This window comes from Haliaeetus albicilla, chromosome 5, assembly GCF_947461875.1.
Source record: "Haliaeetus albicilla chromosome 5, bHalAlb1.1, whole genome shotgun sequence".
In the NCBI taxonomy this organism is placed as follows: Eukaryota; Metazoa; Chordata; class Aves; order Accipitriformes; family Accipitridae; genus Haliaeetus; species Haliaeetus albicilla.
In genome coordinates, this window is record NC_091487.1 from 30,892,791 (window position 1) to 30,903,532 (window position 10,742).

Here is a 10,742-nt window from a genome sequence, read left to right on the forward strand (position 1 = left end):
ACCATGATTTGAACCATCCACAATTTAACTAAGTGTTGAGTAACCATTCTAATTTTTCAAATCATTAACTTGGAGTGTGCAGTCCTACAGATAGTAACACACGCAGTTTTCATTCTTAACAATTCTTTTTTTACAGGATTTTTGTGAACATGGATCAAAATCAGGATTAAGTCAAGGGGCCATTTCTACTCTTCAAAATTCTGATATCCTTAGTTTGGCAAAGGAACAACCTCAGGCCAAAGCTGGCAGTGGGCAGAACTCCTGTGGAGTAGAAGATGTTCTGCAGTTACTTCGCATTTTGTATATAGTTGCCAGTGACCCTTACACAGCACGAACTTCTCAAGAAGGTAAGTTAGTTATCTAGCAGAGCTTCTTAAATGTTTTATTGAAAACAAAATAAAGGAAAAATTTTCTCTTGATTATTTTCAGAAGGAGATGAGCATCCTCAGTTTAACTTTCCACCAGATGAATTCACAAGCAAAAAAATTACTACAAAGATTCTGCAACAGATTGAGGTATTACATTAATGTTATGCACGCTGTGTATACATAATGTTGTTTTTAAGACTTTATTATACTTTTCCTTACTTAGACTGTTTGAAATTATTAGCTTTTTTGCCATTTTGACTTAGGAATTGTTTCATATGGTAATTTACTTCCTTATATTTTGGATGAGGAAATTCTGTAAGAACAGACTAGTCTGAATAAAAACATACCAAGAAAAAAGTTGTAATAGAATTGTATCTTTTTGTTATGAAGAATAATTTTTTTCCTGCACCAAACATCGAAGTTACAAAGTAGTGTTTGCTGCCTGATGATATTGTAACAAAGGGCAATTAATTGTGTTAGGGTTTGCAAACATTTTATTGTTTATACGTTCCAGATAAAGCTTTTAAAAATAGTATGTAGAAAACATATTGGTACCAGGTCAGTTAGATGCGTTAAAAGGAAAATGTTAAGATGTAGCTCTTCAGCAGAACTACATTGTCTTTAACAAAGATTTAAATATGAAGATTCTTGACTTGTTTGGCCCTTTTGTGCTTTTTGAGTTTGTTTTGTTGGTTTTTTTTTATTACAGTAAAGTTGCCCTAATTATTCATTAAAAAAAAAAGTTCAGTTTTTCATGTTCTTTTAAAGGCTGTTCAGGCACTCTGAATATCTTTGTAGTAATAATTTCTGCAGTCTTTTTTTATCATACTTGTATCTTAGAAGGGACGTTAGTAATATTTCAGTGGGGATCATCTTTACTACCACCAAGTTTCTTCCATGCCTTCTGGTATTGAAGAGGTAGTATCTAATCCCTTTTGGGCAAAGCTCAGAAGAATTCTTTCCAGGTAATTGTATACTCAGATCTCCCCACAGTGCTTTGAGTAGTACATATTGCACAGATTTACTATACAGCTTTTAGTGTCTTTGTGCCAAAGCAGCCTGTGTCCACTCTTGAGTCCTAGAAACTCTGTGAACTTCTCATTCATAGCATTTAAAGGAGGGGGGGAAGCAGTTGCTGCGTAGGAAGAAACATGCTCACACACAAGTGAAAACTTCGTACTTCGGTGTATTGGGTGCCTGTGTACTTAGTTACAAATTTCTTGGGACTACCTGAGTCTAATATTAGAAACACTTTGTTTTGTTTTGTTTTCCTTGCATTAAACTACAGGAACCCTTGGCACTAGCAAGTGGAGCTTTGCCAGACTGGTGTGAGCAGCTAACAAGCAAGTGTCCTTTCTTAATTCCATTTGAAACAAGACAGTTGTACTTCACATGCACAGCATTTGGAGCATCAAGGTAAAAAAAACCAAAAAATTAAAAAAAAAAAACCAAACCAAAAATACTGCTGCTTTTTTTTTTTAATATAATAGGTTTTTTAATCGCTAATTCACAGAAGGACCTTATCCTAATGAGAGAGATTTTGTTTGCCAAATGTAAATCATTTTGGATAGTAGAAAAAAAGGGAAGAAGATGGAAAACTTCAGAAAGACTTTTGGACACTTGAAACATTATTGTTCATTGTATTAGAGGTTTATGATGAGTAGCCTACCTCCTGTTTGATATTCTTCAGGAAATTCCTCTGAAGAAATTTCATTTTTCAACTTTAGCTGAAGACTTGCATGTGTACCTCTAGCTAGGTTATCCTATTGGGCAGTAATTAGACTGGGTTGCAGTTCACTGCATTAAAGGAGTAGGAAACAAAATAGAAAACATTCTGAAAATAAATGTGCATTAAATTTTTTTTAAAACATACACTAAAGCATATATCTTTTATACTTCCTACAGTGGTTTGGTGATTGTTTGTTTTGGTTAATTTATTTTAATTCACTAAAGTCTTAACAAAATAGACAAAATCTAAAGAAAAGATGCTATTTTGAAAGTTAGTATTAGCTGCATAATGAAACTGTAACAAAACCAAACGTTAAAACACTTAAGGGTACCCTCTAATGTGCTTCCTTACCTAGGAATCCTTAATATGTCACTGCTACAGTCAATTACCTTGAGAGTATGTAGACAGTGTAAACCTTTTTGCCAGTTTACTTTTATGTAATGAGATGGAAGAATTAGTTTTTGTGGGTTTTCTTGGCTGTTTTGTGTGTTTGTTTTTCAAAGAGGAAGTGTAGACAGTGGGTTGCAAAAATTACTGTTGTCTAATACACAGTAGAAATGCCTCATGAAGGGTGTAAAATGAGGCATTTAAAAAGAAAGAAAAAGGAAGAGAAGAAAAGGTGTTGTCTTGCAAGACATCAGTTTAAATCTTATTAATATGGAAAAATTGAACTTCTATGGAAAAATGGTCCAGAAAGATGGACCATGTGTGTTGTTTTTTTGTTTTGTTTTTGTCTTGAAAAAAGGTAGTATTTTAGAAAAACTGTATTTTAAAGAGATCCCTCAGGAAACATGGTATTTGCATGGTATTTACTTGGTAAGTAAAGAGCTTTCTTAAGAACTATTTCCAGTATTTTAAGACCTTAAAACTCATATACTCTATATAAGCTCTGCGTGTATATGCACGTGGCTGTGTACACTCTCCGTCTGTGTCTGTCATGACACTTGACCATACTTGCAAAACAACCAACGGATGGTAGCTTTGTAGATAGTTTATTGCTGCATAGATGACAATACGGAAAAGAATTTCAAGCTTTAACTTCGTGTGAGTACTGCTATTAGAGTTGGGTGTTCTTCCTTCACTGATATGGGTCTGTATGTGTATGATTGCGCTTCCACTTTGGTTCTGTGTTTCTCTAAGTGCGTAAGTAAATCTGGCTGTAAAACTTGTCAGTACCAATGGGATGATGTACAACTGCCTTGCAGTATATAATGGAAATGGTAGTAAGTGTCTATAAACAATTTTGAGCATCTGTGATTAAAAAGTACTGCAGTAAATTCTGCCTTCTGTTCATTCCACTGTAATTTGAAAACTATAATAATTCAGATCAAGAATTGTATGTTTTCATTGGTGCTATCTATTACATCAGAAGTTATGGTTGGCCCTTCATAGTAATTAAAAATTATTTACTTTTCTAAACTCATAAAATATGAAGCAGCCCATATGTGGGCATTTCATATACTTCTGAGAAATACTTTGGTATATAACTTTAAAAAAAAAATATTATTAGGAGGTAATTAGTACTTAACAAGGTAACTTTTCGTAGTGGCTACTTTCAAGTTTTTATGCTGGTAGACATCGAAGTTTCAAACAACTGGTTTTTGGTTTTCTCCAGAGCAATTGTATGGCTGCAGAACAGACGAGAAGCCACTGTTGAACGGACAAGGACCACAAGCACAGTGCGACGTGATGATCCAGGAGAATTCAGAGTTGGACGCCTCAAACATGAAAGAGTGAAAGTTCCGCGAGGTGAATCCTTGATGGAATGGGCAGAAAATGTCATGCAGATTCATGCAGACAGAAAATCTGTTCTAGAGGTAAAGCACATCTGCCTAGCAGAGCGAGGTTAGATAGCTATTTCTAATGTACTAGCTGGGATACTGAAAATCCTGTTCCATAACCAACACCGAACCTTTCACTAGGATTTTCTTTTATTATTAACATACCTTATGTTTTTCTAGGTTGAGTTTTTAGGGGAGGAAGGAACAGGCCTCGGTCCTACCTTGGAATTTTATGCATTGGTGGCAGCAGAATTTCAGAGGACAGATTTGGGAGCTTGGCTTTGTGATGACGATTTTCCAGATGATGAGTCTCGGCAGGTATATTTCAATTTGCATTTTAAACTGATTACTTGTGTAAACGAAAAATGAGCTAGATACCTGGGATGGGAAGAACACGTGATCGGTGAGCAGCCACTCATCATGGTCAAGAATGACCAGTCTGTTCTACACCTTGCTTTCTCTACCTGTTCTCTTTTTAACAGAGAAGTAGAGTACAAGAAATTAAATTCACCTTTAACAATGTCAACTTCTTGTGCATCTCTTAAATCAGGTTGATATTGGTGGTGGATTGAAACCCCCTGGCTACTATGTACAGAGATCATGTGGACTCTTCACAGCACCATTCCCACAAGATAGTGATGAACTTGAAAGAATAACCAAACTCTTTCATTTCCTTGGAATTTTCTTGGCTAAATGCATTCAGGACAATAGACTTGTGGATTTACCCATTTCTAAGCCTTTTTTTAAACTCATGTGTATGGGGGACATTAAAAGTAACATGAGTAAGTTGATATATGAATCACGGGGTGACAGAGACTTGCACTGTACTGAAAGTCAGTCGGAGGCTTCTACAGAAGAAGGGCATGATTCCTTGTCAGTAGGAAGTCTGGAAGAAGACTCCAAATCAGAATTTATTCTTGATCCACCAAAACCAAAACCTCCTGCCTGGTTTAATGGAATTTTAACATGGGAAGACTTTGAATTAGTAAATCCACATAGAGCTAGGTTTCTAAAAGAAATTAAGGACCTTGCAATTAAAAGGCGTCAAATTTTAAGCAACAAAAGTCTGTCAGAAGATGAAAAGAACACAAAACTACAGGAATTAATGCTGAAGAATCCATCGGGTTCGGGACCTCCGCTTAGCATAGAGGATTTGGGGTAAGAGTTTTCATAGCTATTTATAAATATGCAAACAGTGTTGTGTTAGAGACAAATGTCAACATGTGTAATTAAAAATGAAGATTTCTTCATTTTAAATAATATCGTTGCAAGGGGGAATCATTAGAGATGCAGCAAGATCCAGTTTGCCATCTGTAACTATATTCTTGTTCCTTAGTTTGAGGATTTTCTCTTTTCATTTGCTCTGTTTCCTAATGTTTAAACTTAAAAGTGGCTGCACTGCAATGCCGTATAACTCTCTAGAAACGCGCAAATACTTGTAGAGACCTTTAGACAAGTGTGAATCAGTAATTTCTTTGCTATGATAACTATTGAAATTTATCAAGTTTTTTTGAGAGCTTTTAAAGAGGACAGATTAAAATTTCAGATTACGTTAATAGACACACAGTGCAGTGTTTGAATCCACGTTGAACAGAACATGTGCTAACCTTTAGCAAATGTTAAGGACATAAAAGTGCTCATACCTGTGTAAACTGGTGTCAGGATGTCATCTTTTGTAGTTTTAAATTATTTCTTTTGAAACAGCAGGTTTTCTACCATTAATATTATGGGTTATTTGTTAAAATTGTGTTGTGCCACAAGGATTGCATGGACAGAGTTCAGTAATTGCTTATGGCCTTGCAGACTTCAGCATGGCTTGTTATAGAGAGAAAGCAAGTAGCACTGTTGAAGGGCCTAAATACCTAATATGTTGAGTGGCTCTGTAACTGTTAGTGCTGGAAATTAATGTAAAAGAATTCTTGAGTTTGTGAGCTGAATTAAACTGCTTGAGTACTTTTGAAGCTGATAACTTAAAGATATCAAACTCTTATGAAATTTTCAATGGTTATCAAAGCCAAATAAATAGTGGGTGAGTACTCGCATGTGCATACCATAGATTTGAAACATGTATTATCTGTGTAGTCCATTACTGATTGTAGTTGTGTACTGCAGTGCCACTGTTCATGTATATACAAAATGATCTACAAACAATGGCTTGAAATGTAGTGAGATGCTTTTGGGTGTGTGGGGTGCAGTTTATAAATCTGGTGTACTTGCAAAAACAGTAGCAGACTTGTTTGCAATTAGTAACTATCTTTTTGTGTTTTGAAGTCTAAATTTTCAGTTTTGCCCTTCATCCAAAGTATATGGGTTTACAGCTGTGGATCTCAAGCCAGGTGGTGATGATGAGGTAAGGAAACAACCTACCTTTACAATTTCAACAGCAGTTACATTTTTACTGTCTCAGCAGTAACTCTAATGCAAAGTGAACTCTTAAGTATTTATCTATTGTCTTTGCAGACTGTAACAATGGATAATGCAGAGGAATATGTAGATCTCATGTTTGACTTCTGCATGCATACTGGTATACAGAAACAGATGGAGGCATTCAGAGGTAATTTTAAATATGGCAGAACATATACTCAGTTAGGTGGACTAACTGGTGTTCAGGGTGTGCTGGTTTAAAGTGGTGGTATGGAATGGCTTTCAAAAAATGTTAAGAATGCAATAGATATTAACTTCATAACACATCTGCATTAGTTACGCCACTTTTAATCTTGAAGAGGTTCCATTTATCTTAATTAAGAAACTGTTGATTGATTCTGGTTTGATTAAAATATAATTGAAATGCTGACATTATTTTATAAACAGTCTTTTGACTTTATAACTGTATCTTGTGTAAATTAAAGATGGCTTCAATAGAGTCTTTCCAATGGAGAAGCTGAGTTCCTTCAGCCATGAAGAAGTTCAGATGATTCTTTGTGGAAATCAATCGCCTTCTTGGGCAGCTGAGGATATCATCAATTACACTGAACCTAAACTGGGATATACACGAGATAGGTAGGTACTTAGATTCTGAGTGATTTTAAAATAGTAGCTAAAAGATACATTAAGTGGCAAAATGTCCAGAATGTTCATTAGATGACGATGCCAAATTGGATGGGATTGGTGGTCACTGAAGAGCAAGTGATTGCCTAAAACTATGTGAAATAACCATATATGTTACAACGGATAGGTTGGAAGGTTTTTGGTGTTTCTGTGATGAGAGAGGATAAAAACATTTAAAATACTCAAATGTGAACAAGTAGTGGAAATGCAATGGCAGTTAACTAATACAGGCTATTAAAAATAGCATTTTAGAGTTTTTAATTTTATCTTTGGTGGTGATTATAATTTCTGTTTGGTTGGGTATAGTTGTTACTTGTCCCTTTTTTCTTATTTCTTTCTCTTCAAGTGTAGTTAGAAAATGTACTATGCAGGGAACACGTATACTGGTGATTGGCTATCAGGAGGTGGTCTCAATGTTTTGGGGTTTGTTGGGTTTGGGGTTTTTTTGCTGCTTGTCATGTTTGGTAGCAATAACATACAAACTACTTCTGGAACTGTGTTAATATAAGCATGCTGAAGGATCCTAATCAGTCTAAGAGGCAGTGTGGAGCGATTCTTCTGTTGGCCCTGCCCTGTGTCCAAAGATGCAGCTGAGATTACGTTGCCTGATACCAAGGGAGTGTTTCAGCAGGCTGTGCTTTCTTCATGCCCTCTCCTCCCCCTCATTCCCTGGGCTGGTATGGATGAAAGCAGTGGTAACTGGAGGATTCCTTGAAGATCTATTGTAGTCTGTTACATTTTTCCAATTTTTTTTGCATGAGGGTCTTGAACAGGATAGAAATTAAATCATATATAAATTGAAATGGCTTTATACCGCAGAAGTGGTACAGGAAAAATCTTAAGATTATGGTCAGTTGGAATCTTCTCATAGAATAAGTTTGAGCTCTGTCTAATTCTCTACCCATTCATATGCAAGATACCTGAATAATGCTCCAAGATAAGTATGGAGAAAAGTTCTTATTCACCTACATTTTTCTGTGTAATACTCAGCAAGGAGATTAAAGAAGTATTTTTATGGGTTTTATGATGTTTTATTCTTAACTCAATACTGAACAGGCACTAGAATCTTATGATTGCTTAGATGTGACTGAAGATCGTAATTGTACTGTCTCAAGTGAAGGGAAATTAGAAAAACCACTCTCTTGTTATGTTATCATAACTAATTATTTTAATTTATTTTAAGCCCTGGATTCCTTCGATTTGTGAGAGTCTTGTGTGGTATGTCTTCGGATGAAAGGAAGGCTTTTCTCCAGTTCACCACTGGTTGTTCAACACTCCCACCAGGAGGACTGGCAAACCTACATCCCCGGCTCACTGTTGTACGCAAGGTATGGTTTCTTCAGGTTGCCCTTCAAACCAACTATTTTGGCTTTTCAATGTGATTGTTGCTACATTAAGAAATAACACTGACTTTTTTTTTTTTTCTCCCGGTTTTTAATTTATGACACCATGGTAAGCTTTCAGTACTAACCTCTGTTTCAGGTCTGTTTGCTGACTTCATATTTGAGTATAAAAGAATTAACATACATATAGATTTCTAAGTTGGTCTGTAGCTTTCCTGATGCTACTGTTTCTTGACAACTGGTGTTATGTATGCAGTAAATGCCATGAATTAGAGGACCTTACAACTTTCAACTTCAATATTGAGTGCTATGAACAACTGCAGTAAAAAATGTTCTTTCTTTTCCTCAGGTTGATGCTACAGATGCAAGTTATCCATCTGTGAATACATGTGTGCATTACCTAAAGTTGCCTGAGTATTCTTCTGAGGAGATTATGAGAGAGCGTCTGCTAGCTGCTACAATGGAGAAAGGCTTCCATCTCAACTGAGCTGCTGACTGCAATATGGGACATGAGAAAGTGTTTTTTGATACTAGTGAAGCCTCTTGTGTTTGTGTGCAAAAAATATGATCTCCACGCTGTGCTCTGATGAGACTTGCCTTTTTTTTCACCTGTGAGGCTTTAGGAACATGTGGAATAAGTTTGTTAGCTGCTAATGACAAAATAAATCCTTGTAACTACACAGCCAGCAAGAAATTGGCACAGAACACTGTGTGATGCTTCAAGGGCTTGCACAACTGGAAATTAAGGTGGTTCTGTTTGACTGTTCCAAAGAACAGATCATCAGATTTTCAGTGTTCACTGATACAAATTTCTAACAGTGTATTTGTGTAAAGTTTGTCATTTAATACCTTGTACACTACAGTTGCCATCACTGATCCCTATTTTGCTGGCTTTAAGCTAAATGGTCAGAAACTTGCTTCCTTAAAAGTTAGAGTTAATGGGCATCTCCAGCTTTTTCTTTTTTAATGGTGCCTGCACTATTGGAGTATTTTAGTGGGTTTTTGCATATAATCATGCACAACCTTTTTTTTTCCCTTTTTTTTTTTTCCTTTCAAGTGGGAATATATTTTGATTTCTCAATTGCCCTGCTATAAAGATCAAATCCTTAAGTGTGTTTGTGCAGCTCAACGATAAAGCTATTAAAAAACACTGGTTCCTAGTGCAAGGCACACTTAAAGCAAGTTCTACTTTTGGTTGTATTTTCTTTGTATATTATAAACATTTATTTAACTTGTTGCAGTTTGAAGTTTAAAAAAACCACCCAATGTGTAAGCTCCAAAGTAATCATTAAAATGTTTGCAACATATAAAACTGTCTCCTTTGAATACTTCATTAGTATTTCTTATGTTATTAAATCCCTGTACGTGTTCTGAACTATGTGCTGTACTTTTTTCAAGGTTTAAGAGAGCTACGTGGCAATAATTGGTCTCATGAATTCATCTCTGCTCAAATCTTTTCAAAATTACACAGTGCAACTTTTTAAGAAATAGTCTGGCAGTGGCAACACTGCATGTGGCAGGTTTTGGTGCTCTTCAGTGGGCCCATGTGACCTGAGGTTATAGTTCTTCATTAAATTGGAATAAAAACTGGGTCAGATTATGTAGCTGATTCAGCTTTACTTGAGATGGAGTGACTGTCTTGGTTTCAGCATGTGGTGAGGTATTTATTGGTAAAAAGTGGCTTACAGTAAGATAAAGCAAGATGCTAGTATGTCTTTAAAGATATTTAAGTACTTGATACCAGAGGAGAAAAATTAGTATTTTTAGTTGAATCTGTGTGGCAAGTTTTGTTCTATGCCAGTTCTCTTTGGTAACAATCTTTTCTAGGCCACTGCTGGGGGCGGGGCTTGCCAAAAGATTCTGCCTCACGCATATAAATCAGACTGATGCTGGATTTCTTTTCATAGCATTATTCATAGGACATTACAGGCATAGTCTTTGAAATTTTCCCCAATGCAAAGTTGAAGGGAAATCTCCACCCTACACCACTCCTGTGACTATTGTGCGTCAACAAAGCAGTTGCATAAACCTTGTGTACGAGTATCTGCTCCAGATCCAATGTCAACTTGTTTTGCTGAATGTGTTAGTATATTAAAGCTATGTGGACTGTTCTTCCACACACCACTTCACTCTCTGCTCCTTAGACCCTGGTTTCTAGGTGCAGTTGATATGTGACTGTTACGTGCTTTCACACATAAAGCTTACACAGTGTACGCTCTTTCGATATCAAGTCATGCCTAGTGTTGGTGTGGAGGTTATGAAGGAGCCAGACACCTTAATTCTAGAAAGGTAAATGAAAGTAAGCTCAGATTGTTAACTCTACAGTGACTTAGTGTACTATACAGATATGAATCAGCATGTTGTATGCCTGTGAATACAAGTTAGCATAGCTACATCCTCCTGCTCGAGAAGGGGAGATTTGATTTACCCAGCTGGTACTGAGAAACTTGCATATCTTTTGTTACTCATCTTT

The 10,742-nt window shown here is 36.1% G+C and overlaps 1 protein-coding gene across 10 annotated transcripts in view; it reads left to right on the top strand.

Annotated features, from left to right (window-relative positions):
* Positions 1-9,581, top strand: part of HECTD1 (HECT domain E3 ubiquitin protein ligase 1) — a 65,378-nt gene extending 55,797 nt beyond the window's left edge. For all 10 annotated transcript variants that reach the window (XM_069784041.1, XM_069784044.1, XM_069784040.1 and 7 more), the window contains 11 exons: positions 137-347; positions 430-515; positions 1,657-1,784; positions 3,713-3,914; positions 4,059-4,196; positions 4,429-5,036; positions 6,150-6,228; positions 6,339-6,432; positions 6,728-6,878; positions 8,110-8,254; positions 8,619-9,581. In XM_069784041.1, the coding sequence (XP_069640142.1) occupies positions 137-347; positions 430-515; positions 1,657-1,784; positions 3,713-3,914; positions 4,059-4,196; positions 4,429-5,036; positions 6,150-6,228; positions 6,339-6,432; positions 6,728-6,878; positions 8,110-8,254; positions 8,619-8,756 (1,980 nt within the window). In that variant the 3' untranslated portion in view covers positions 8,757-9,581. The remainder of the gene's footprint in view (positions 1-136; positions 348-429; positions 516-1,656; positions 1,785-3,712; positions 3,915-4,058; positions 4,197-4,428; positions 5,037-6,149; positions 6,229-6,338; positions 6,433-6,727; positions 6,879-8,109; positions 8,255-8,618) is intronic.
* The last annotated feature ends 1,161 nt before the right edge of the window (positions 9,582-10,742 follow it).